The 27,451-nt window shown below is 40.8% G+C and overlaps 1 protein-coding gene across 1 annotated transcript; it reads right to left on the reverse strand.

Moving 5' to 3' along the window:
- Window positions 1-3,698: 3,698 nt before the first annotated feature.
- LOC138976481 (merlin-like) lies at window positions 3,699-27,245 on the reverse strand. The gene is made up of 15 exons (XM_070349338.1): window positions 26,957-27,245; window positions 25,401-25,529; window positions 24,196-24,402; window positions 23,378-23,529; window positions 22,460-22,535; window positions 21,168-21,302; window positions 18,803-18,877; window positions 17,282-17,395; window positions 14,492-14,614; window positions 12,390-12,521; window positions 11,810-11,895; window positions 10,733-10,853; window positions 10,213-10,373; window positions 8,728-8,887; window positions 3,699-6,937 (listed from the first exon to the last, which is right to left on the reverse strand). Exons 1-15 carry the CDS (start codon window positions 27,050-27,052, stop codon window positions 6,887-6,889), a joined length of 1,818 nt encoding a protein of 605 aa, XP_070205439.1. The 5' UTR covers window positions 27,053-27,245; the 3' UTR covers window positions 3,699-6,886.
- Between the last annotated feature and the right edge of the window lie 206 nt (window positions 27,246-27,451).

Here is a 27,451-nt window from a genome sequence, read left to right on the forward strand (position 1 = left end):
TTTGGTCAATGATTAAATGTTCCAATAACCTACCATTCTTGTTTTCTATTCTGAATATTGGAACGTTAGCAGTCTATCTGATTTTAGACTTCTAAATGATTGTGGGTTTGGCTTTGAGTTAGCAGAGAGTCAGTAGAAAAATCCTTGTTCAGACAACGTTGCGATGATTTTTTTTCTCCAACTTTTTATCAGTTTCTTGTTGACAGAAGACGTTTGAAAAAAGTGAATGCGAACAGCACTTTAGACTAATGCCTTATAAAGTAACTCTAGATTGTTAGACAAAGAAGCTAGAAGACTCAATACAGTACCTAGTTTCTTAGGTCACTTCCAAATACATGCATAGTTCCTAGCCCTACGGTGATTCATCTAGAACTAAATGCTTATGTATGTATTTTGTTTTGGTAAAATCACTGTCTGCTCTGCTTGCTTGCTACATAGTATATATGTACAGATGGTGTTACACACAACAATTTCAAGTACAGAAGTATGTTACACACAACAATTTCAAGTACAGAAGTATGTTACACACAACAATTTCAAGTACAGAAGTATGTTACACACAACCATTTCAAGTACAGAAGTATGTTACACACAACAATTTCTGCAAATCAACAGCCATGGTTGCAGTAACAATGTCTGGCAGACGGGTGATTTGGCACTTAGGAACACGCACAGTAGATTATTAGATACGTGGGGCGATATTACATCATATTATGTACATTTTGCGGACAAAGCAAGTCTCTGGTGGCCTCCCTTTCCTTTTGATTACATCTTTTGTAAGTGTCAAATGTCGCATGCAAAGATTTGTTTGTTTGTTTGTTTATTTGTTGCTTAACGTCCAGCCGACTACGCAGAGCCATATCAGGACGAGGAAGGGGGGGATGAAGGGGGCCACTTGTCAAGCGATTCCTGTTTACAAATGCACTAACCCATTACTTGTGTCCCAGCAGGCTTTAGTAAAACTAAATTAATACCTACTGGAAGATTACCAGTTTCCAGTATGTTAAAATAGGCTTAACCTATCTACTGCTGGACTTACATCAGAACACTAACAGATTAAACTATACATGAATCGCGAGACAAGCGGCAAGAGAAGAGATTTTTGGAAAAAATACAGGTGAATGAGCAAGAAGGCAGAAAAAAGAAAAGAATTCATGAAGAAAAAGAGAGCATGACAGGAAAGAGGAACCAAAAATCTACCTAACAGCAAACTAGAAAGCTCCTGCGGTTCCAAAAACAGGAGGGGCCTTTAATTTCATAACCGCAGTGCCCCACTGCGGGAGCATGCAAAGATCAAGAATCAAAGAACAGCAAGATATTATACATCAGCTGGTACATAACAAACCACAGGGACGGGGGGTCATGAAATTCTAAGCAACATTATTCCAATTATGCCAGGAACCAGTTGGAAACAGTTACTTTGCATTGTTAGTTCATGTACATCTTTCAAGACACATCACATTGACTGCTGTTTTTTTTTTGCGTTTTAATTTTTTCTCACATTCACTGAGCAAACACAAACATACACACAAACGCGCGCGCACACACACACATTCACTCTCTCTCTCTCTCTCTCTCTCTCTCTCTCTCACCAATCCACAATCACCACATCTTTTGAAGAGCACTTTTTGGCCATACAGTGGTACCTGTGATGTGGGGCCCCTCTCATGAGAGAACACCTCCCTTAAAAGGACCCTTCTGGTGTCTCTCTGTCTATTATCTCTACCAAAATATACCTTTCTTTCTTTATTTGGTGTTTACCGTCGTTTTCAACCACGAAGGTTATATCGCGACAGGGAAAGGGGGGAGATGGGATAGAGCCACTTGTCAATTGTTTCTTGTTCACAAAAGCACTAATCAAAAATTTGCTCCAGGGGCTTGCAACGTAGTACAATATATCACCTTACTGGGAGAATGCAAGTTTCCAGTACAAAGGACTTAACATTTCTTACATACTGCTTGACTAAAATCTTTACAAACATTGACTATATTCTATACAAGAAACACTTAACAAGGGTAAAAGGAGAAACAGAATGCGTTAGTCGCCTCTTACGACATGCTGGGGAGCATCGGGTAAATTCTTCCCCCTAACCCGCGGGGGGTACACTCTCTCTCTCACCAATCCACAATCACCACATCTTTTGAAGAGCACTTTTTGATCATACAGTGGCTCCTGCAATGTGGGGCCCCTCTGATGAGAGAACGCCTCCCTTAAAATGACACATTCTGGTGTCTCTCTGTCTATCATCTGTACCAAAATATACCTGTCATGACAGGCCACCTGCAATGTCGGGACACGTTTAGCTGGTACCAAGGCTGTCCTTTCATCACAGGTACCATTGTACCATCATTAATCAACTTACAATCTGTTCATATCATATTAGTACTTACAAACTTCAGCTCTTCACTTAATTTCAAAGTACACAAACAAACTTAGACAAACAAACAATCAAATACGATTTGTGGGGAAGGGAATGGGTTAAAAGATGAGTATCGGTCAGGAATTATCAATCTTTTGCCTACCCTGCATGTTTCCACAATAGAAAATAAACTGAAATACATTTTGTCAAAACAGGCATGTCAGGTTAAAACAAATCACTTTAACCCCTTCACTGCCCACCCCGTATGTAATACGTGGTCATTTTCGGTTTGTCCTACGCCCATAACCGTATCTCATAGCATACGTGGGATTTGTGTCAACAACATTTCAGGGCATTTCTGAAAACTAAATGGGAGGTAACCACTGTCCAAGTACTAGTAGGGGTTCTAAACACAGTTCTTTCCCATAGACCGTTCTGTTATACTGTGGCAGTGAAGGGGTTAACTGGTTACTTCATGCTGAAGCAGAACTTCCAACATTCAAAGTAAAAACACACTTGGTGGGATAACACATTCTGTACACAGCAGAGGACAATGTAATACATCGTCAGTGGCCTTCGAAGACCTCGTAACTTACATTTTCCCGATTTTCGGATTTTTGCATGGTTCCGTCCCTTGATTTTTTCCTATCACCTGTGAAAAGCTTGTAACTCTATCTATTTTGCAAAGGTCTTTTTCCCCTGATTTTAAAAACCTCGTATTGCCGTTGGGTGTTGAGACATTAGCGACATTAGCGGGAAAACCTCGTATTGTCTGTTTGAATCCCTGCGAGTCTGTTGAAAATCCTCGTAATTGTTCCTTAAATTCAAAACAAAAAAGTTCAAAACAAAAAAGTGAAAACCTCGTATCTACACGTTTTGATCTGGTGAAGAGGAATTTGATTTTTAAAACACTCATTATCTCAGAACTATGATTTTGAAGATACGAGGTCTTTGAAGGCCACTGACGTCATGTAGATTATACACAAAACATGCAGAGAAATCTTATTAAGCTCTGAAGTTTTCAGTACACAAAAACATCAGATCCAAATCCACAACATATCCAACAACATAAATAAGCAAATAAATAACAGAAGAAAGAGATAAAGGGTACAAAAACAAAACAACAACTAAGCAACATGAAAGCGTAGGAACCTAATTCACAAATATGAGCTTCTACCAAAGTCAACATAGTTTTTTGATTTGGTACAGAATCTTTGGCTGCCACCACTGTTTCAAAACAAAAGAATTACATTCACTGAAATTCTAGACATACTTTAGACGAGTCAAATGATTGCAAATCATTTGCAAAAGAAAGCAAAGCAAAACAAAACAATTTTGTCCTTAACACTTTCGCGACGGGAGGTGACTAAATTAGTAACAGCGCTGACACGCCCACGGACGGGAAGTGACTATTTGAGTAACAGACATACAAGGTACACGACTCGTGATTGCTTCCCGGTTTTTGAAGCTTGCAATAAATTGAGTTGTTTCCCTTGATACACGTGACTTTCTCTTCCGCCATGTGCAAATTAGAGAAGATTTGAGTGGTTTTTTCGAACAAAAAAAATGAATCGAAGGCGAGCCTTGTCACGGGAGGAGATTCTCCGGATGTTGGATCTTGAGGATCCTGTAGATCATGATTCCGACGTGTTGTTTTCGCCTCAAGAAAGCGATAATAGCAGTGATATTGAGGAAGAAACAGTCCTGTTGTTGCTAGTATGAGTCGGCAAACTACACGTGGTAGGGTGGTACTGCATGGATCTTCGAATCGTGTAGTTGCAAGGGGGGCGTGGCAGCACTGATAACAATGGATGGCTGGAGCCTCCTAATCCTTTTGGAAATGTTCATAGGTGTACAGTTGGGACTTTGTTGTGAAAATGTGACTTATATTCAATATGGATTACCTAGACATCATTTGGTGAGTGTCACAGTTTTGTTTCATTTGAGTCAGGATGCTGTGAGTGAATGCGGGATTTGCTTGTTTTTTTCTTTGTACTGTCTCCTTATTTCTGTGTAGAATTTTAACAATATTTCAGCTAATTCATAGGTTTTACACCTTGTTTGGTTATAAAATTATTTATAATACTTTCTGTTAAAAAATAACTTTTAAAAAAGCAGTGGAAAAGAAAACACACACAAAAAAACGTTAAAAAACACAAATTATCCCCCTTTCACCCCCCCTTTGCTAAAACAAATCGCGTGACAAACTTATAAATAGCACGACTGAACTGGGCATCCATTTTTTAATTAGTACACAAAATTTGGTGGTGATTGGACTTAATTCAAGCTTGCTAGACAGATTTCTTTACAGTTACTGTTTTTTGGGAAGTTTCTTGGTGGCAAGCTTGGGCAGGGAGGACGTTAACGTCGTGGCAATGCTAGTCACAATAGTGTTAAACACATCTTTTGAGACATCTTCCAGTTTAACGTCGTTTTCAACCACGAAGGTTATATCGCGACGGGGAAAGGGGGGAGATGGGATAGAGCCACTTGTCAATTGTTTCTTGTTCACAAAAGCACAAATCAAAAATTTGCTCCAGGGGCTTGCAACGTAGTACAATGTATTACCTTACTGGGAGAATGCAAGTTTCCAGTACAAAGGACTTAACATTTCTTACATACTGCTTGACTAAAATCTTTACAAAAATGGACTATATTCTATACAAGAATGCACTTAAGACACAACGCCATGACTGGAAGACACAAAGATGATAAAGAAAAGTCACTGCGGCAGGATATTGTCCCTCTCACAGCATCGCCATTTCCTGATTAAATTACATGCACGCTTGAGACAGTATAATGCGTCGTCGCCGACCTCAACTACTTCTGACTTTGTACATGGACATTTCATCACCAACATTATTCACAACTAAATCTGAACAAAAGTCTGATAATAGTACTTGCATACAGTGTTTGTTGTCAACACACATTCTTACAACAGTGGAACCCCCCTTTTAAGACCTAAACAAAATCAGAGAAAATCAGGTCTTAAAAAGGAGGGAGTCTTAAAGGTCCTTGTCTACATTTTTATACCGAAATCGCCATTTGACCATTAAAATGCAGAGTCTATTATCTACAAATATCAACAATACACCCCCTTTCGATCAGGAAAGACGAAGCCAGTGTAGCCGTTTGAAAATTCATTGCAGTATTCCAGCGTAGTACTCATAGTAGGATATCCTTATTTGGAAAATGCCAAGCGCAAAACTCCTCTAGAATCCCGTGCATTTCGTGCGTTTAAAAAAAAGCGTGGACAGCGCTCCAGTGTCAAACTTGTTTGGGCGTGGCTATAAGCATAGTGACATGAATTTGATTGGTCAGTATTTTTAGGCAAAGCACATGTTCTCAGCAAACAGAAAACAAAATATTGGAAGCGTGAGTCACGCTACCCAAAAATAAAATCTGTTTTTACATATATTTTTTTTTCTATAATTTTTTTCCCCATGGGAACCAAAAGATTATTGAAAAAAAGCAAAAATGTAGACGACCACCTTTAAAATGGGGGTAAATTTACAGAGATTTTGAACAGGAAGTCTGAGAAAACCAGGTCTTAAAAGGGAGAAAATCTTAAAATGGGGGGGGGGGGGGGGGGGGGGGGGTGTCTTAAAAGGGGGTTCCACTGTACTCTGGTACATGTACTTAAAGAAATCCCCTTCCTGTGTATAATTCCTAAGACCCGTCTCCCAGACCATGAAAAAATTAGCTCTGAAGTAGAAAAAACCCATCACAAAAGAGTTTGTAAATTGTACTTTGCTGAATGTCTCTTCACACAATCCAAATCTCCCTAGTGGAGCAAAACACAGTCCTCAATTTGTTTGAACCAGGTCGCTCCATTTCAGGCTAAGCCAGCAGGCAGGCTGAAAAATGCGTCGGCAAGATCGCTATCTTATTTTATTGTGTCCACTTTGTACCGATTCAAAGCCATGGGTACATGCACTCCACATCTCTACCTAACAATGTTTTTGAAGCCACCGATAGGAGATTATTACCACTGATACCATGTTATCATCATACCATGGAAGATTGCTTCCATCGATGCCATGGGAAATTGTTATCATCATACCATGGAAGATTGCTTCCATCGATGCCATGGGAAATTGTTATCATCATACCATGGAAGATTGCTTCCATCGATGCCACGGGAGATTGTTACTATGGATACCACAGGAGATTGCTACTCTTCCCTGGTTCAGACCTCTATCTTCTTCCCCACACAATGTCTGCTGGAACCATTATCAAACTGTCATAATTCTGACGGATGGCACTGTCACATGCATTCACACATCGCTGGTTCCAAACACAAGTCCTGTTACCAGCTGAAGTTGCGACAGGCCCTTGTAGACAAAGTGGCCGATCTTCTTCTTCGTTCTTCGCTGAAACTACCACGTTCACTCTTGTTTTTTGGCCAAGCGGGTTTTGACACGTATGACAGTTTTTACCCCGCCATTTAGACAGCCATATTCCGCTTTCGGGGAAAAACTGGGTGATGAGATCCATCTACATAAAACGAGGCTGAGACACTTTCCTCACAACTCCTCAAAGAAGGCTACCCTTGCTTTGGATGAAGTTGCACTTATCTGAAACAGAAAGTAATAGAAATGAAAAAACTTGACCAACAGAAAGTAATAGAAATGAAAAAACTTGACCAACAGAAAGTAATAGAAATGAAAAACTTGACCAACAGAAAGTAATAGAAATGAAAACACTTGACCAACAGAAAGTAATAGAAATGAAAACACTTGACCAACAGAAAGTAATAGAAATGAAAAAACTTGACCAACAGAAAGTAATAGAAATGAAAAAACTTGACCAACAGAAAGTAATAGAAATGAAAAAACTTGACCAACAGAAAGTAATAGAAATTAAAAAAACTTGACCAACAGAAAGTAATAGAAATGAAAAAACTTGACCAACAGAAAGTAATAGAAATGAAAAAACTTGACCAACAGAAAGTAATAGAAATGAAAAAACTTGACCAACAGAAAGTAATAGAAATGAAAAAACTTGACCAACAGAAAGTAATAGAAATGAAAAAACTTGACCAACAGAAAGTAATAGAAATGAAAAAACTTGACCAACAGAAAGTAATAGAAATGAAAAAACTTGACCAACAGAAAGTAATAGAAATGAAAAAACTTGACCAACAGAAAGTAATAGAAATGAAAAAACTTGACCAACAGAAAGTAATAGAAATGAAAAAACTTGAACAGACACAAGTACACATGTACAAGAATTTGAGCTGGACTCTGTGTCATTTACAATTTTGACATGTACCACGAAAGTGGAATGCTATGCTTCCCCACAAATCAAGTGATAAAGAAAGGAAGAAAGACAGATTGACAGAGAGAAGAAAAAGAGTAAGAATCTCATTTAACACGGATCAACTGAATCAGAAGACTTAGACTTAGACTTAGACTTAGAACATTTTATTGACATAAAGGGTAAACATTTTAAGCCAAGGGCCTAATCTTACAACGTGCCCTTTACATTCACACTAACACATCCGCAAGCATATAAACAACATATAATGAATTCATATAGGCATAACATGTAAATGTACAGTAAATAAGCATAAGCACCACGGCCACACGAAACACAAAACACACACAAACAAGAATGTAAAGTTGGCTTTCTTTGATATGCATTTTATTTAAACAAAACAAAACAAAACAACGATGTGCTTGGCAAACTCAAAACAAAAAAAAATAAAAATAAAAATAAAAAATAAAAAATAACAGAAATTGCAATGGTCCCAAGCAAAAATAAGACACAAAGAATCACAGAGACAAAGAGGAAGAAAGAAGAACAAGAAAATAACAGATTTAACTTGATCAACGGAAACAGCCTGTCACCCTTAGGCCAAAAAAAAAAAATTGTCTGTTTCTGGTAACATGGCTAAAAAAAATAGGGTCGGTAGGTCGGGATTTTTTTTTATTTTTTTTATTTTTTTTTACCCCAAATGTAGACCAATAAAACTAACTTTAAAAATCGCGCAAAGAGACTGGATTCACTATACATAGAGACAAGACACTCAACACATTTACAAATCGTCAGCGGACTTTCGTTTTCACACGTTTTTGTTGTTCATTTTCTCACCCTGTCCTTTACCACAACAACAACAACAAAAAATTTTGAGTTTGGAAAAAAAAAGTTTAGGGTCGGCGCCGAAATTTAGGGTCGGTCGGGTGACCAGAAACAGACAATTTTTTTTTTGTTGGCCTTAGCACTACTTTGAGCACAGTTTTTCTCATTTCCATCCTGTTCGAAAAGGAGGGAGTCTTAAAATGGGGGGAAATTTACAGAGGTTATGAACAAAAAGTCTGAGAAAACAAGGTCTTATAAGGGGGGGTTTCATGGTACGACATACCTTTTGCAACGTAGAATACTTGTTGTCTCCCCTCTGCAGGCTCTCCTCGTGTATGCGGTCAAGTTCGGTGATGTGTGTGTCGGCTCGCATATCCTCCATCTCCGTCTTGAGCTCTATCAGCCGCTCTTGTAAGTGTCGGCTTTTCTCGATGCAGTCAATACTGCACACCACACATATTTCATTGATAGAGTGAAACCCCTTCTCGGACACCCACACCCTCTACTGTATTGCTGTATCAAGTTGAATCATTTGTTTATGGATTCTTGTCTGAATGAGCCTGGAACATCCCATATGAAGAGGCTGACTAACTCTAGCCTCTCATTTAAAAATGTTAAAGGCACAGTAAGCCTCCCGTAAACCATCACAGAGCTCCCCGAGCGTCTACATACAGTACAAGCATACTTCCAGTTGAACGCTCACCAAACGGGAACATCTTGGCTGCTTTCTGTCGAGCGTGAGAAATTTTCAAAGAATTTATTTTTGTGGACTTGCTCCTCTACAACAATGGCGCCTCATTTTGGTGCTGGACGGCTGTTATGAATATTCAATACCGGAAATCACGCCCGGATAGTAAGCCTCCCGTAAACCATCACAGATACTGTCAGGCTTTTACACACAGTACAAACACCCTTCCATTTCAACGCTCACTAAACGGGAACATCCTAGGTGCCCTACGTAAAGAGCCAGCAATTTTTAAAGAATTAATTTTGCAGATTGTCTCGAACACTTTTTGGACCCATCCTGAACTGAGGTCAAAAATGAGTTACTTCCCTTCAGGTCTCATTCTATCGATGTAAACTGGCCATAGCCATGGATCGATGATTATCAGAATGTTTTTGGACCGTGGTGCGTTTTTGTGCTAGACCTAACTTTTGAAATCTAAATAATAAATTGACAGCTTGTTACACAAACATTCTTTCATCATAAAAGAATTCTTTTTTCATCAAGACAAGATCAGTACAATTCGAAGTTGTGAAAGTTTGAAAAAAGAAAAGCCCGGAAGCAGGGTCATGCAAGGGTCGTAGCAGACGACGGTTTATGCATATCGCCGTTCCTCTCAACAGTCAAAAGCCATCGCTAGAGTTCTTGTGAACCACAGCCGTTTGTTTCGTGCATAAAAACGCTATTGTAGATAAGCTCACATCGAGTCGCATTCAAATGACTAACTGACGACTTACATTGTGAAAAAGAGAAACTGGATCACACGGGTTCACGATGGCTCAGGGGTAAGATAAACCACGCAAAAAGAAATTCTTTGAAAAGTGTTCGCTATTTACGGAGGGCACCTAGGATGTTCTCAATCGGTGAGTGTTTAAATGAAAGGGTGTTTGTACTGTGTGTAAAAGCCTGACCGTATCTGTGATGGTTTACGGGAGGCTTACTGTGCCTTTAACACAACACCCTCTTTTTTTGTTTTTACATAATAGCAAAATTGTTAGCAAACCCCCTCCAAAAAAGAATCACACACACAAAAACCACCCTCACCGCTCTTTCTCAAGGTCGAGGTTAAGCTGGTCCATGTCGCCGCTCTCAAGGTCACAGCCTCCTTCTGTCAGCTCGCCACTGGAAGGACTGGTCACCATGGGATTGTCAAGGTGAAGGCCAGCCGACAGGTCGGATGTCAGCACCTGAAGTTGGTTGTAGGGCTGTAAGACACGTCATCAAGTGACACTTGGTTTAAGCGTGTTTTATTCATTTTCTTTGTACACATGTTTCAGACAAGAACAACATATAGAACGATAACAAGCAGACTGCTTATGGACACGTTCTAAAAATGATAAGCAATACACATTCCGATTACAAAACATGTCAAACAAGTGATAACTTCAACACTTACTTTCAAAATATTTCATTATTATATTAACAGCTATTGTGTTTTCAGCGAAGCAATAGAGTCCGATATTTAGACGAGACAAGTATTATCACAACCTCGACAAAAAAACCCACATTATTTTCAAAAAGTTTCCACTTGCTATCAAAAGCAATACAATGTGAAAAGCTATACCATGTGATAGGACGCAGAGCTGGTGCCAGTTCGTGACAAATCCAGGAGTGTGTTTTTGGCCATCCTTTCTGCCGATTTTGCCTTCAGTAATTCCTCCTTCAGTAACTCCGCCTCCCTTGCTCTGCAATGTCCACAACACTTAAACACACCTTGTCAAACACACGTCTTGTTCAATAAAGTCAACTTAGTTTCAAAGTAAAAAAAGCTGCATCACACAAATAGGAATATGTTTGCTCTGGCTAATACATAATGGAAAAAAAAACTATTAATATTATTATATAACTTTATTTACCAAACAAGCAGGGGTACGGTATCAGGGGCTTTACAAACATCAGATATTATAATTCAACATTTACACACAAAACGTATTCAATCAACAGCGCACACAACCTGCAATTCTGCAAGAGTAATTATACAACATGAGAAACCAGCACAAATTTGACTTGAAGTTGGGTTGTGGCACTCTAAAGGGCGTGCCACTCTGAAACGGACAATATCTACACAGTACCAGAAAAAATTGACTGCTTAAAATTGTTGATCGAGTGGAACCCCCCTTTTGAGACTCCCCGATTAAATACTCCCTCCCTTTTAGGACCCTTTTTTCTCAGTTTTTCTGTTCATAACCTCTAATAAGGCCTAAAAAAAAATAGGTGTGGTTACGGTAACCCGACCTACCCTATTTTTAGGGGCCGACCCTATAACTTTTTATTACATTTGTCAAAAAAAACCAAAAAACAAGAAAATGAGTGCAGAAAACGCAATGAAAGCGAAAGCGCCCGAGTTGCACACTTATTTCCGTGTCAAGTAGGTTTAATTTGTACACATTAGAAGAAAAAAAGTTTAAAAAAAAAGTGATTGCCTACCTTCCTTCCCTATTTTTTGGGGCTATGTTACCGTAATAACACCTATTTTTTTTTTGTTGCCTAATATTCCCCTTTTTTAAGACTCCCTCTTTATCATTAAAACCTGATTCTCTCAGATTTGTTTTAGGACTTATAAGGGGGTTTCACTGTCTTACAGAAAACAAGTTTCAGGCAAAAAGTAAAGTTGGTCTGTCCTTTGCACATTTATGTTTACCTTCGTTCAGAATCCTCCACCAGTTTTGCTGCTATCAACTCTGCTTCCCGCATTCTGCGTTCCATAATCATCCTTTCTTCTTCAGTCTGAAAAGAAAATATAAACACTTCTAGTCATCATACGTGAGCAACTGACATCCAACGATTCAAATAAAACTGTACTGCTCTGCACACACATCCACACAAAACCCAAGTGGGGCGATAGCTCAGTCGGTAGTGCACTGGCTGGAAACCAATTTGTCGTCATGGGTTTGGGCTTGACCCCCATGTTCAGCGCGGGATTTATTTACAGTCAACTATGTGCAGACTCTTCTCGGTGTCCAAACACCCCTGTGTGCACACATGCGCATGATAAAGATCCCAAGTTCACAGCAAAAGTCTCAGTGCTTGGAAACATCAATACATGAAAAAGAAAATTAAAAATGGGTAGTGCCATACTTTATAGGAGCTCGCTTTCCCCAGGGAGAAAGCAGCCTGAATTTTTATGAAGGTAACTTTACAAGACTATAAGATACCTTATCCTTATCCAAATGAGAGGGTGTGGGGCTGCAGTACTGCAGATGTTGAGAGAGACAACAAACCTTTATTGCAGAGATCTGAATACGGTGCACTTCAGACTCAGCTTCAGCAGCTTTCTGCGTCAGCAACATCGCTTCTTCGTCCAGAATCTTCACCTTCTCTGCCAGCAGCTCTGCCGTCTCTTCTGAACGCATCTGTAACAAGAAGAGCAAACGCTCGATCGAGTCACTTTCGCAGTTCTGAATATTATATGAGGCATCAGATGGACAGGAAGAAATTGCTATTCACAACACAATGAGTCACGTTCACATAAAATTTGAGCCCGGTCACTTTTATAGTTTCCGAGAAAAGCCCAACGTTAAGTTGTGTGTTGCCGAACAGAAAAGGCTAGTTATCTCCCTTGTTTTTCTGATAACGTTCGTAAAAGGCTACAGATGTAAATACTTTGATGTAAAGAATAATCCTACAAAGTTTCAATCACATCCGATGAACTTTGTCAAAGATATAAAATGTCTAATTTTTCCTTTGACGCTGACCTGTGACCTTGAAAAAGGTCAAAGGTTAACGAAACCATCGTTAAAGTGTAGAGGTCATTGGAGGTCACGACTAAACAAAATATGAGCCCGATCGCTTTGATAGTTTCCGAGAAAAGTCCAACGTTAAGGTGATGTCTACGGACGGCCGGCCGGACAGACTAACACTGACCGATTACATAGAGTCACTTTTTCTCAAGTGACTCAAAAATGACAAAGTATGCATCCATTTGTATATGTATTCACACTAATAGATGAATTCTGAAAATGATTTCGGTTTGTATGGGTCAAAAAGAGGGAATACCCTTGCTTTCAGTGAGACAAGGATGGCCGCAATGGCTTGGTGGTAAGACGCCGGCCTCCAAAGCGGAAGGTCGTGGGTTCGAATCCCGGCCGTGCCTGGTGGGTTAAGGTGGAGATTTTTCCGATCTCCCAGGTCAAGTTATGTGCAGACCTGCTAGTGCCTTATCCCCCTTCGTGTGTACACGCAAGCACAAGACCAAGTGCGCACGGAAAAGATCCTGTAATCCATGTCAGAGTTCGGTGGATTATAAACTCACGAAAATACCCAGCATGCTTCCTTCGAAAGCGGCGTATGGCTGCCTAAATGGCGGGCTAAAAACGATCATACACGCAAAAATCCACTCGTGCAAAAACACGAGTGTACGTGGGAGTTTCACCCCACGAACGCAGAAGAAGTGAGACAAACAATCCCCGTGACAGTCACTAGTGAGGGGTGTGTCTGAAACATGTGGACAGTCACTAGTGAGGGGTGTGTCTGAGACATGTGGACAGTCACTAGTGAGGGGTGTGTCTGAGACATGTGGACAGTCACTAGTGAGGGGTGTGTCTGAAACACGTGGACAGTCACTAGTGAGGGGTGTGTCTGAAACATGTGGACAGTCACTAGTGAGGGGTGTGTCTGAAACACGTGGACAGTCACTAGTGAGGGGTGTGTCTGAAACATGTGGACAGTCACTAGTGAGGGGTGTGTCTGAGACATGTGGACAGTCACTAGTGAGGGGTGTGTCTGGAACATGTGGACAAGGAGCGCGTGTGGATTATTTGTCTGACTATAAGCAAGGGCATTCACTCTGTCTCATCCCATACAAACCAAACAGAGTTATTTCTGAACATCGTCTTTTAAAAATTTGCTGCCATTTCAAGGGTTGTTATGTGAAAATATCAGGGGGAAATGGTCAGCCCATCAGTATGACTGGTTCTGATAGTTATTAAGATCAAAAACATTGCACAGAAAATACAGATTAACAATGCTATACTTGCTATAAATTTATGGCGGGGTAAAACGGTCATACACGTAAAAATCCACTCGTTCAAAAACACGTGTACGTGGGAGTTTCAGCCTACAAACGCAGAAGAAGAAGCTATAAATTTTAGTACTCATTGACTAATTCAAAATAGCTCCAAAAACCGTTCCCAAAACTGAATGAAGCAGACACTGAAAAACCCTGGCAAATACCCACTAAGACACAAATCAAAAGTTGTTAACAGTGTTGTCTAACACAATTTCTGAATTATTGTTAATATGTGTGTGAGCACAAGTATGCACGCACACACACACACGCACACGCACACACACACACACACACACACACACACAGAAAACCTACCAGTGAGTCTTGTGCCATTCTGACTTCGTCTTGCAAGTGCATCATCCGTCTTTCCAACTCTTCTTTCTCTCTGACCGCTTCCTCCCGTAACTGTTTTTCCCGGGCCAGACGTGTTCGGTCAAGCTGAAAAATGTCTTCTTCGTCAAATTCCAGACAGAATAAATAATAAACCAATTCCTTCTGAAACTCAGTTCCAAATATCCAAATATAAGTCAATAAAAAGTCAATACTGCACGCAGCTAACCAAAAATGATGTTAAAATCCACCCCCCAAAAGAACTTATTTTGCAAATCAAACATTCAGACCATCTTGTATAGGTTACAACACGAGTGGTTTTTTATATGGCTTGTATTTCAGTCAAGACCCAGCGGATGAATATCATCGGGAGACACGAGCCTCTGGCGAGTGGCTCTCGATTGATATTCCCGCTGGGTCTTGACTGAAATACAAGCCATATAAAAAAACACGAGTGTTGTAATCTGTATATCCCATTCTACCATCAAACACAAAGTGTAGACTACTAGCGGCACTGTTGCGATCTGTGCAGGGTAAAACTGTTGCCAGCGAGACTTAGCCCTTTTGCAACCTTAAACTAAGTGACCGTCGCTGAAAAAATAAAACGAATGAGTGCATCGATAAGTACGCGGTAACACTACTTTCAGACCATTTAAAAGCTTTAAGTAAAGGTTCATAAGTTGCAAGAAAGTAATGAAGTCGAATAGAAATTAATTTAGTTGAAGCGCACAATTCTTTTGTTTTGCGTTTCAGGTCGGCAGAAACGGGTTTGGGACCCATTTGGCTTACTCGATTCAGAATCGATTCCACGTTGTTTTTCTCGAACGTGTGTAATTAGGCTTATTGACAGAGAAGCAAATTTTAGGGAACAAATATGTAGGTTTAGATTTAACCATTTGCTCCCTATTTGAAATGTATCTACGTGATAAACTGTTTTGCGAGTGTGTTTGCATGGATGAACTTAAACTGGTATGGGTGTCAGGAAAACGCGACCGACACGTCTGTCACCGCCGATTGATTGCATTTTGAAGGAATATGACTGGATTACGGAAAAATATGTGGACTTACTGCAGAGCCAGGCAAAAGAGTAGACTTGCTCGCAAAACACGTGAAACAGCCGATGTTTGATAGCTGAAGGCGCACACCAAAACACACTACCGATAGATTCTCAAAAGTCGTCTGCTAACGATGCAAGGGGAGGGTACTCGTGTTTTTGTTTTGGTTCGCTAGCATCTGGTTATCTTGTAAGTTGAATGTTCGTTTTTTTCGACCTGCATTGCTTTCATAATGAAAGAAACTTTTGCTTATTGCATCTCATACATCAGATCAGTTCTGAGATTCATTTTTGCGTGCAACTGATATGGTTTTCTGAGCCGTGCAATACGATTTTAGAACTTCATACAAATGTGTCACATTGTTCGGCGCGAGGTCAAAGGTCGGGAGGAAAGTAGTCCTTTGCCCAAATCGGAATCTGCACTATCATATATTTTTTGGAGTCCATGATGTATTTATTGAGCTATAAAAATACAACATATATACCCATACTGAAGTAACAGAGACAAAGAAGGGAGGTCATGGGATATATATATATACGACTTGTGTCTGTGTGTCTGTGTGTCTGTGTGTCTGTCCGCGATGCGCGGCCAAGGTTCTCGATGGATCTGCTTCAAATTTGGTGGGCTTATTCAGAGAGACCCCGGACACAACCTCATCGATGAGATATTTCAACACGTGCTCTCAGCGCGCAGCGCTGAACCGATTTTGGTTCAACCTGAGCTACCCGGGCCCCCATACCGACACACCAAAGCCAAAGTTCTCGGTGGATCTTTTTCAAATTTGGACACCGTATTCAGCTACACCCCGGACACAATATCATCGATGAGATATTTCAACACGTGCTCTCAGCGCGCAGCGCTGAACCGATTTTGGTTTTTGTGTTCATTTCACCATTACAAGTAACTCTTCCTTATCTTCTCCAGTGTTTTGCGTTTATCTCCCTTCCTTCGTGTGGCTTCAATCCATATTCCCGTTTTTAAGTTACTATTTTTAGAATGTCACTGCGCTGTCCAGAACGCTTCCCTTGCACCCGTAAGTTGTTCTTACTGTCAAAGTGAAAAGGTCGAATCAATTTATAGCCACGCGAAAAATACACTGTCACCTATCTCTATATATTTATAGATATAGATATACGTATATATATATACGGCTTCTCTGTGTGTGTGTGTGTTTGTGTGTGTGTGTGTGTGGGCAAAAACCTGTGTATTGTAGAGTTCTGTTTGTGATGTGGTCTAGCGGCTTTTGTCTGTCTGTATGTTCTGGCATTTGAGAAGCCACAACAGATAATATAGGGCTAAGAAATAAGCTCTAAAATTCTCAATCCCGTTTGACAGGACTTCGCCTGCAAAGGTGATTGTGATGAACCGCCACGCTGTCTGTCTCTGTCTCGCGAAGCCGGGTATTCCTCTAGCCGCGATTATCTCCCTTCCTCCGTGTGGCAATGCCGGGTCCCAGGTGCAGCCTGGTATTCGGCTCTACTTCTTCCCGGTGAATCCGGTACCCGGCGAAGCGGGTAATCATCTAGTCTTGTATATATATCATGGAGAAAAACTCAACATCTTGCATAAACTTGCATGAAGTAACATGGAAACAAATTATTTCTGAGCTTTTCAATCCTTTGATTTCTTTTAAGACAAAACATCACCACCTTCCAAAGCACATTTTAGTCACTTAAACTTAAAGTATAAAGAGAAAAAAATGAAAGTGGAGGAAACAAACCTGTTTCCGAGCTTTCTCTTCCCTGGCTTGGCTTTTCATTTGCTGGATTTCCATAGAATCAGGCTTTCTCCGTCGCATGAAAAGTTCATGATTTCCCACACAAAGTTCAAGAATCTGCACACACACCCACCATAAACAATGGACTGAAAGTGTGCAAAACATTCCAGGACATATGCCTTAATGCTAGCAATTACTTATTTTCTTTTTAAGGCCTGTAGCTGTATGAAAAGGCAAAACTCAGTGATCCTGGCAACCTTCTGGAAGAAACAGAAAGATGCGATAGAAACAAGACGGAATCTAATTTTTGGCAAGCACCGTCCTTACTTGAACTCCAAGGTACACACCAAAATTGGCCAATTTACCCTCAATCGATCCATAAGTACCAGAGATCTATTCTAAGTCTAGTCTGGACTATTAGACAGACAGTGTGAAACTCATACACGCCCGTATGTACTGCGGTGTAATAAATGCCGGGAGCAGCACACACCTCTATCTTGTATAATCGCACATTTTCTTAACACTTTCTACCCCACCTATGTTCACAAGTTTTTTTTAGCCGAGACCAGCTGTGCTGCAGCAGGTCACTCAGAATTGTAGTAACTGTGTATCAACATGCTGGAATGCAGGCGTTAGATGGACGTTACAGGAAGCGACTGAAGCTAACAGTACAGTGGAGTCCAGCTATAACGAACCTGGGTATAACGAAATCCCGCTTTTAACGAACTGCCATTGATTTCCCAGCAGACAGCTTTCTATTTCTTACTTGTTACTTTCCGGCTACAACGAACCTTTTGAACTCATTTGCATAACGAACCCCTCTTATAACAAACACGTTTTCATCGCCCCAGAGCCGTTTTGTCTCTAAAAGTCACAAGGCTACAACGAACTGATGTCAATAATTGTCTCCAAAGACAAAAATATACAAACACAAGTGCACATCCCGTGATGAGCGAACTCTGAACAAACAGAGGTGGTTTCCCCTTTCATATATATATGAGAGAGGAAACACTTCCTGCACCCGGGTCAGTGACCGAGTTTAACCTATGGGGAGTTTAACCTATGGGGCGGTCTCTTTGATGTCTTGAGAGGAAACTTGGCCAGGGTAGCACATGCACCAGAATAAAATCGGAGATTGATCAGAATGTACATGTACATGCTTTACACGACTTTTTAAATTTTACTTGTAAAATTGTGACAGTAAAGTGAACATTTGAACTATGCCTCTATGGATTATATTATGAAGCTGTTGAAAACATGCAGAGATTGTACTCTCCAAGGAAAGATCGATGGGACGATCATTTGAAGGTGAGTGGGAAAACTTGTCTTAAGGCCATTTAGGGTTGAAAACTCTACAGCGAAATACTGATATAACGAACTAAAATGAATCTCCCTTGAGATTCGTTGTACCCGGACTACACTGTATCTGTACCTGGTCAGATAGAGCCATATGAGAGGGTACGGATATATCCGTACCTGGGAGACAATGAGTTAAGGAGGAAAAGAAAAAGCAACTAGACTCACCAGTTTATTTATTCTCAGCTTGGGTGCAAAGAAGATGAAATCCACAGCCTTCTTATCCACCATCTTGATCACAAACTGCAACAGATAAATAATAATAATAATAATAATATAATCATAAAACAGTGACAAACCTCGGGAATCAAAAACCCCAGAAAAATTAGTTTATAGGACGCTTAGTTAGGCCAAAAAAAAAAAGGTCTGTTTACGGTAACATAGGCCAAAAAAATAGGGTCGGTAGGTCAGGAAATTTTTTTTCCCCCCAAAAACCATATTTTTACGTTATTTTGCCAAAAAAACAAGATTTTTTTCCCCCCCCCCCCCCCCCCAAATGCCAAAAAAAGTCCAGGGTCGCGCGAAAAAACTAGGGTCGGTCGGGTTACCGTAAACAGACCTTTTTTTTTTGGCCTTATAGACAGAACCAAACAGTCACCAGTATGTCGACCTAATGGTCTTTGTAGTGGACAGAAATAAAAATAATTATGAGATAAATAAAAGAATTTGGCTGAGTAGGCGTTGAATTCGACCTCTTCATCAAGATAACGAGAGCCAGATTTAATTCAAAGCTCAGTCACACAATTTTACATCAGACCATACCTTGGGACTTCCTTTCCCTCCTGTAGTTCTTCTTCTTCTTCTTCAGCGTTCCAGTTTTCTGGTTACGTGTGAGCTCGTTTGCCCATTTGGGTTCCCCACACTATACTCAGAGAGCATAGTCAGCTTCACTCCGCTTTTGTTGAGTAGGCATGCTGGGTATTTTCGTGTTTCCATAACCCACCGAACTCCGACATGGATTACAGGATCTTTTCCGTGCGCACTTGGTCTTGTGCTTGTGTGTACAGTAAAACCTGAGTCTAGCGGACCCTTGTTGTAACGGCCACCTGCTACATACGGACAGTTTATCATGGCACGAACACGATTTCAACAATAACTAACCTTTAACGGGCGGACACCTGCCACTTACGGACGCGGACACGATTTTTCGGACCGTAGGAAGTGTAAACACTGTCACAAACGGACACAACGTACATAAAAACGCAACTTCGAAAACTCGACTGTTATGCAGTCAGTGCTCGGCAGCCGTAGCCGTAGCACAAATGGTTGTTGATTGGTTGTCCTGTCCCTTTTCTGACCAATCAGTGGCTTGTTTAGATGGAGACCCACTTTCGCTCACTCACTTTCGCTTCGCTCACTTTCGCTTTTCCGCATTGTGGATACAGTCACAACCAAAAGCAACAGTAGACTACTGTGTTTGAAAATGGAATCTCCAGCAGGAAAAAGAAAAGCGTTGACTTTAGAGCAGCGTGTCGCTGCCTTGAAAAAAACTAGATAGCGGCCAATCATGCCGAGATGTGGCGAAGGAGATGGGATGTGGTAAAACACAGATCGCGAGGATCAAATCGGAAAAAGAAGACGTGATGAAGGAGTGGGAGTCAGGTGCGCGAATCGACCAAAAAACTGTGAAACGTCGGAAAACGCAATATGAAGACCTGAACAACGTGGTATGGGAGTGGTATGGCAACCATTTATCATTTACCACTCCCCCCTTCCCCCCTCCTACTAATCTCTCTCTCGATCTCTCTCTCTTTGTAAGCAATCGTTCGAAGGAAACAATAGTTAACACAGCTAAATTTCTGTTCCATGCATTTATGCTGAGACTAGAAAAACTGAATGAAACAAGAGCTGACCCAATTTGGTCGAGACACACTGCGGAATTTCCCGTTGAATGACTGATGAAGAGTCAGCTATTTTTAGCTTTGTGACGTCCGACTTGCGTAAGTTTGAATGCACAGTGTGTGTAGGGAACGGGGTGGGGGGGGGATGTTGTTGTTGTTGTTGTTGTTGTTTGCTACATGTATCATTTGTTTACTCACATTTTGAGTGAGTCTCATGTTCAATCCAATAAATACATACTACAGGACTGACAAAAAGTGTCTTGTTCATTTTACGTGCTCTTTGTAAAATATTGCCCCGGCCCCTCCACCTGTGAAGAAGGGACACCTGTCTAATAGGGACACTATTACCATTCCCCAAGGGTGTCCGTTAGAGACAGGTTTTACTGTACACACGAAGGGGGTTAAGTCACTAGCAGGCCGGCACATAAGTTGACCTGGGAGATCGGAAAAATCTCCACTCTAAACCCACCAGGCGGCAGCGACCGGGATTTGAACTCACGACCTCCCGATTAGGAGGCCGACGTCTTCCTCCTGTAGTAATTCATAGACACAAACAGTCAGACTTGCACAAAAGCTTTATCTATAGAATTGGTTGGCAATGACGGTAGGGGTCAGAAAGAGGAAATGCTGACAATTTGTCGCACAAAGTAAAGAAAAGAAAAAAATATGAGAACAAAACACCACAATCTTACCCTTTTATCTTTGAAAGATATATTTTTGATTTCACTCCAAGGGAAAGCAATTTTGGGTGCCAGCCGATTGTCTCTTTCGTAGACGTTGATTCCTCTTGCGTCCACCCCCAGCCAGAGATCTGTGTTCTTCTTGTTCTGGAATGAACAGCAGTAATGACCTTTATAACAAAAACACGGCCCACACAAACAACACACACATCAACCAGCCACCAAAACAAAAATAACCCCCAAAACAACTTAATAAACAAAGAGATTCTTGTTGTTGAGATCCTCCTCTTAAAAAAATATCATCACAATATCATCACAAGACCTAAACAAGAGGCGAAGCCTTCAAGGCTCACGTAAGAAATCGACAAACAGTAACACAAACTCAATCACTCCGTCACACACACACACACAGTAAGCATAGGTGACACTGTGCAAGAAAGCGAGACACTAGATCTAGATCTGTCTGTGTGCATGTAGCCTACTTACAGGGACACGACTGCCAACTAGTCTCGGCCCGCTCAAAATAACAATGACCGAGACTTTCAGTAATTCCTTCGCGTGACGTCTAACCCTCTTACGTCATAATGTGACGTCTTCAAATGACGAAATGTTAAAGTTTCTACCACAGACATACACACGCACACACGCACAGACAGACAAAGTTACGATCGCATAGGCTACACTTACGTGAGCCAAAAATAAACCCCAGAAAATCAAGGTCTGAAATGGGGGATGGGGGTGGGTTGGAGGGCATCTAAAAAGGGGAGTTCCATTGTACATGCACCACTAGAACTATGCTGATACAACCTCTGTCTGTCATCTACTAAACTGTAGTGATAAGGCCACAAAAAAAAAATAGTCTGTTTACGGTAACCCGACCGACCCTATTTTTTTCGCGCGACCCTAGACTTTTTTTTGAATCGTCTGAAAAAAAACAAACAACGCATCCAAAATAGAGCTGTTTGCGCTCAAACAGCAGACGACAGAAGGGAGGTAAGCTCAAAGTACTGTTTATAGTTATGTTGGGCAAAAACAGGGATTGATGAGAAGAAATGAACTGTGAAACATCATAGAGAGGGGAGAAAAAAAATTATTAAAAAAAATATAAAAAAAAGGGAAAAAAAGCCGACCTACCGACCCTATTTTTTTGGCCTATGTTACCGTAAACAGACCTTTTTTTGGGGGCCTAAACAGAATACAGCAAGCTCCAGTAAAATACTAGCTTTGAAACTGTGTTATGATTGTGCATGCAATGCAGACCGCCTGAGGCAAGAGAATACAAATGAATACAAACAGCGTCTTACTTTGATTTGAAAATAATTGACCCCATACATCTCCAGGTCCTGAGCAATCTTGAGGTATTCCATCTCAGTTTCATCTCTGTTGAAGAAATAAAAAAATAAAAACAGCTTTTTTCAGGTCAATTAAATCAAAATGTTCTCTTAGATAAACTGCCCATGCAAGAGAAAAGCAAAAAACATGAAACAATAATGCCAATGAAATGCATGGGCTCCATCAGAGAAAAGTTTACAATAACTGCAAATTCTGCATATGCTGCTTACCAAACACTGCAATACTTCATGCTGTAATAAAACGCAAGAGGGAAAAAGGAAAAATCCTGTGTAAAGAATAAAGACAGTTCTCCAATCCAACCATTTTCCACAAACACAAAGATATAATGTAATGAATAACATTTACAATGATGTACCAATACTTTACACATGCATATGTGCACACATGATTATGTGCTCGGACACAGACAAAGGTTAGACACAAGCAAACACACACTCACACACACACACACACACACAGAGAAACAATACACAGAACCAAGCAACATTAAATCACAAATACTCAGAGGGAAGCTACAACTACAAGACAGTATGCACACAACCAAAACAACACACACACACAGAAAAAGACACACACACACATAATGTCAACAGTTTTTCAGTCACAGAACAAAAACCACACAGATAACCAAGAAACATAGACAAAGACCTGCAGACATAATGTCAACAGTTTCATTCACACAACAGCACTTTTTTTCAAGACCTCAGTTGCATGCAGGTTGCTACTACCCTTATACTCTCTCTCTCTCTGTCTGTCTCTCTCTCTCTCTCTCTCTCTCTCTCTCTCTCTCTCTCTCTCTCTCTCTCTCTCTCTCTCTTACAGACACGGAGCATCCTTCTTCATAGATCTTTTTCTGCAACAGCACATACCTGGTCATCCCTCGTCGCTCAGAGTACCACACTTTGATCCTCTCTTCCCACATCTCGGGCGTCATCTGATACTGGTCGATGACACGCTGGGGCAACAAGTCTTCACTGGCCAGCATTCCAGGCGAGTATGACGCTTCATCATAGTCTCCATACTACACGGACAAAAAGCATAAAAGAAGATAAGGCAACAAATTAAAAATAAATAAAAAATTCGATGTTTCTGTTTTCCTGACTGACCCTATTTTTTTTATCCTGACCATAGGTATTATTTACCCTTAAAAAAAAAAGAGTTAAAAATGACAAAAATAAAAATAAAAATTCGATTTTGCAGACTTTACCAAAAAAACATTACCTGCCCTATTCATTTGGCTTTATAATCAGAATTTTTTTTGTTGGGGGGGGGGGCATATCCAGGTCCAACTGACCTTTTGCACTCTGAAGCTGGGAACAACACTGCTGTACAAACCTTTCACATACATGTGCACACAACGCCCTACCAGATTTAAACAGGGTTTTTCTTCTTCTTCTTGTCGTTCGCTGTTAACAGGTTTTTTAAAGTGAGTGTTTTTGAACTTTGTTGGAGTGTATAAATATGTATGTATAGGTCGCAACTCAGTGTTTTGGAGTTTTGTTATTGTATCATTTTGGAAATTTGTTGGGCTGTGGGATAGTTGTTTCATATTCACTGTATAAAGTGGATTTTATCTTGTGTGTGCGTGTGTCCGTTTTGCTAATGTACATCGCCGTGAGCTCTGGCGAGAATGGGCGATTAGTAAATGTTCATTATTATCCTTATTAATTATTTAACACTGACTGACCCTCGCTTGCGCAGCATAAGCGGCCAGGAGGACGGAGGCCTCGGGCGGGCAGTAGATGTCCATGTGGAGGATGGACTGCTTGACCTGCAGGAAGAACAGGTGCTGTGTGATCTCCTGGACCAGCTCCTCCGCCACATCCTCGGGGAAGAACTTGGCCAGGAAAACCAGCTGCAGTGGCTTCTCTTTGGGAACGTCCTGGTCCAATACCTTCAGGGGGCAGAACAAAAGGAGGATTTCATTTTTACTGTACAGTTGAATTCCATTTTTAAAGGTGGTCGTCTACATTTTTGCTTTTTTCAATAATCTTATGGTTAGATTTCGCAAAAAAAAGTTATGTCAGATGATGAATGAACCATGGGGGGAAAAAGTTTTAGAAAAAAAAATATATGCAAGAAAAGATTTTATTTTTGGGTAGCGTGACTCACGCTTCTAATATTTTGTTTTCTGTTTGCTGAGAACATGTGCTTTGCCTAAAAATACTGACCAATCAAATTCATGTCACTATGCTTATAGCCGCGCCCAAACAAGTGCAGCAACAGTTTGACACTGGAGCGCTGTCCACGCTTTTTTTTTAAACGCACGAAATGCACGGGATTTGAGAGGAGTTTTGCGCTTGGCATTTTCCAAATAAGGATATCCTACTATGAGTACTACGCTGGAATACTACAATGAATTTTCAAACGGCTACACTGGCTTCGTCTTTCCTGATCGAAAGGGGGTGCATTGTTGATAATTGTAGATGATAGACTCTGCATTTTAATGGTCAAATGGCGATTTCGGTATAAAAATGTAGACAAGGACCTTTAAGACCCGATTTCCCCAGATTGTGTGGAAATCCGGTCTTGAAAAGAAGGGAGTCTTAAAATGGAGGTAAATTTACCTATGAAGAGAACATCTTGGTAAACACAGTCTTAAAAGGGAGGGGGGGTGGTACTCTTAGGGGAGTGTTCCTCTGTATCAATTTGGGGTCATTTCATCAATTGGAATGTCTTGGACTCAAAATTTAAAGGGAGAAAAACAGGGAGAGAATAATTTTACTCTGAAAGTTCTGTGTACATTTTAATTCTTATCATGTCTTGGTCCAAAACCTTCAAATCATTGTCACTTAGTTACTTAAAAAGCGTCTTGTCTGAAATGAACATAACCTTGAACAATCTGTGGCAGTGGACATTTCGGGATGTTAAATAGGGTCAACTATAACTCACCTTTTTGTCAAATTTGAGCCAGGCAGTGTAACCCTTGGAATCAACACACTGGAGGCCAAAATACCACGTTTCTCGAAGACCTATGGTGCGGCACACTAAATCATACAGCTCCTTGCCTGTTATCTTCACCTGTTTTCAAAGACAGAGAAAATCAGTTGGAGAGAGAGAGAGTGTGTGTGTGTGTGTGTGTGTGTGTGTGTGTGTGTGTGTGTGTGTCTATGTGTATTTCACTATTTGTGTGTGTGCATGTACATGTAAACAAAATTTAAGCTACACAGACTGAAAAATAAACAACCTCCCAATAATAGGAGAGAGAGTGTGTGTGTGTGTGTGTGTGTGTGTGTGTGTGTGTGTGTGTGTGTGTGTGTGCGTGTGCATGTGTATTTGTGTGTGTGCGTGTGCATGTGTATTTGTGTGTGTGTGTATGTAAACAAAAATTAAGCTACACAGACTGAAAAATAAACAACAATAGAGCCCTGTGTAACATTCACTGTCCTGCTATGCTTCTTCTTCTTCTTCTTGGCGTTCGCAGAGGTTACACAATCAGTCCAGCACTGGTGATAAATGTTGTCGTTTTCTCCAACTCCTGTCGACTGCCGTATAGTTTGGTCTGCAAGGGAGTTGGTGACGGCCACACTTCTTTTCGTTCCTCATCTAGTAAGGGACATCGCTGTAAGATGTGTTCCGCTGTTTGGTCCTCTTGACCGCAGGCACAGGTTGGTGATGGCGCCAGCTTGAACTTTCGGTTCATGTGAGCATTGAGCCTGTTGTGGCCAGTACGCAGCCTGATGAGGTTGACTTGCTGCTCTCTGGACATTGTGTGGTAGTCATCTCTGTTTGTCCTTGGCCTCATCAATGCCTTGATGATTGTCTTCTGCTCACTAAAGCTGACACTGTTTTCAGGTTGGTCTTCCACGGCTCCTTCTTTTGCCAGCTCATCTGCCCTTTCATTTCCTGGTATCCCACAGTGTGCTGGTATCCACTGGAGGACAACTCTTCTGGTTTGTCTGACCATCTGTAATGCTTTGGCCAGCTGTGGGAGTTTGTCGTTCTCTAGGGCCTGAAGGACTGAAAGGGCGTCCGAGAGGAAGACAACTTGGTAGCAAGGGTCTGCGGAGTCCTGAACGAAGGAGGCGGCCTGCATGAGAGCTTCTGCTTCTGCTTTATAGTTTGTGTCCTGCTATGCTGAATCAGTGAATGTTAAAGTCAGCCAAGTTTAGTTTGAAACACTAAAAAAGTTCAAATATGTCCAAAACATGAAAGTTCCCAATGGACAGTGCAACTGAGGTTTCGTGGAGAACATTGCTTGCAACTACCCCAAAGGGACTACATGTACCAGTTAACAGACACACGCCCAAACTACAAACATTGAGAATCAATTCAATAAAGTCGGCCCAGCCCTAACTGTGTCTGGCTGACTCATGAGGCAAAAATGAAAACAACTTCAAAATGATGTTATGCACGTTTTGCTCGCCCCCCACGAAATAACCACTAAACCAAACACAACTTTTCATGTTCTGAGATAAAACTTAATCTTAAGCAGTTAAAAAACTTACATCAACGTCAAATTCCAACTCCGCGTCCATGGTTGAAATCCGGACAGGGAAGCTCTTACAGCTCCCTGAAGTTTTCTTCATAGAGACAAGCGGCATTTTGCTGGCTTCAATGCCGTCTCATTCTGTGAAGAAAAAACGCGGTACAACAGATAGTTTTTTGGCAAACGGTTTTAATCTGTCGTCTATGTCATTGTGAACCTACATGTTTGCGCTCTTGATTTCCAGTATACGAATTTTCACACTTGTTTTGCGTAGGACCTTTCACTTTGGTTAGAACCGGAAGAGTTGACATTTTGCGATCATCTGTAAACCAAACGCTTACCCAAACACAGAATGTTTGATACTGAACGTTTTTAAAATGTGAGAAAACAGTAATGGTATGTACTATAAACGCTTTAACTCGCTATTTAAATATATGACAATGAAAAAATTGGATCCGTATTGTTTATTTGAACACACTATTATAGGCACTTTTGAAGGATTTGTATGAACAGA

The sequence above is a fragment of the Littorina saxatilis genome, linkage group LG9, assembly GCF_037325665.1.
Source record: "Littorina saxatilis isolate snail1 linkage group LG9, US_GU_Lsax_2.0, whole genome shotgun sequence".
NCBI lineage: Eukaryota > Metazoa > Mollusca > Gastropoda > Littorinimorpha > Littorinidae > Littorina > Littorina saxatilis.

What these genes read in the sequence shown, in the direction of transcription:
- LOC138976481 (XM_070349338.1), bottom strand. Translation starts at nt 27,052, where the DNA reads ATGCCGCTTGTCTCTATGAAGAAAACTTCAGGGAGCTGTAAGAGCTTC. An exon ending in AGTTGGAATTTGACGTTGAT is followed by an intron (nt 25,530 to 26,956) that starts GTAAGTTTTTTA and finishes CTTTGAAAACAG; the next exon opens with GTGAAGATAACAGGCAAGGA. An exon ending in AAGAGAAAGCTCGGAAACAG is followed by an intron (nt 14,615 to 17,281) that starts GTTTGTTTCCTC and finishes GACATTTTTCAG; the next exon opens with CTTGACCGAACACGTCTGGC.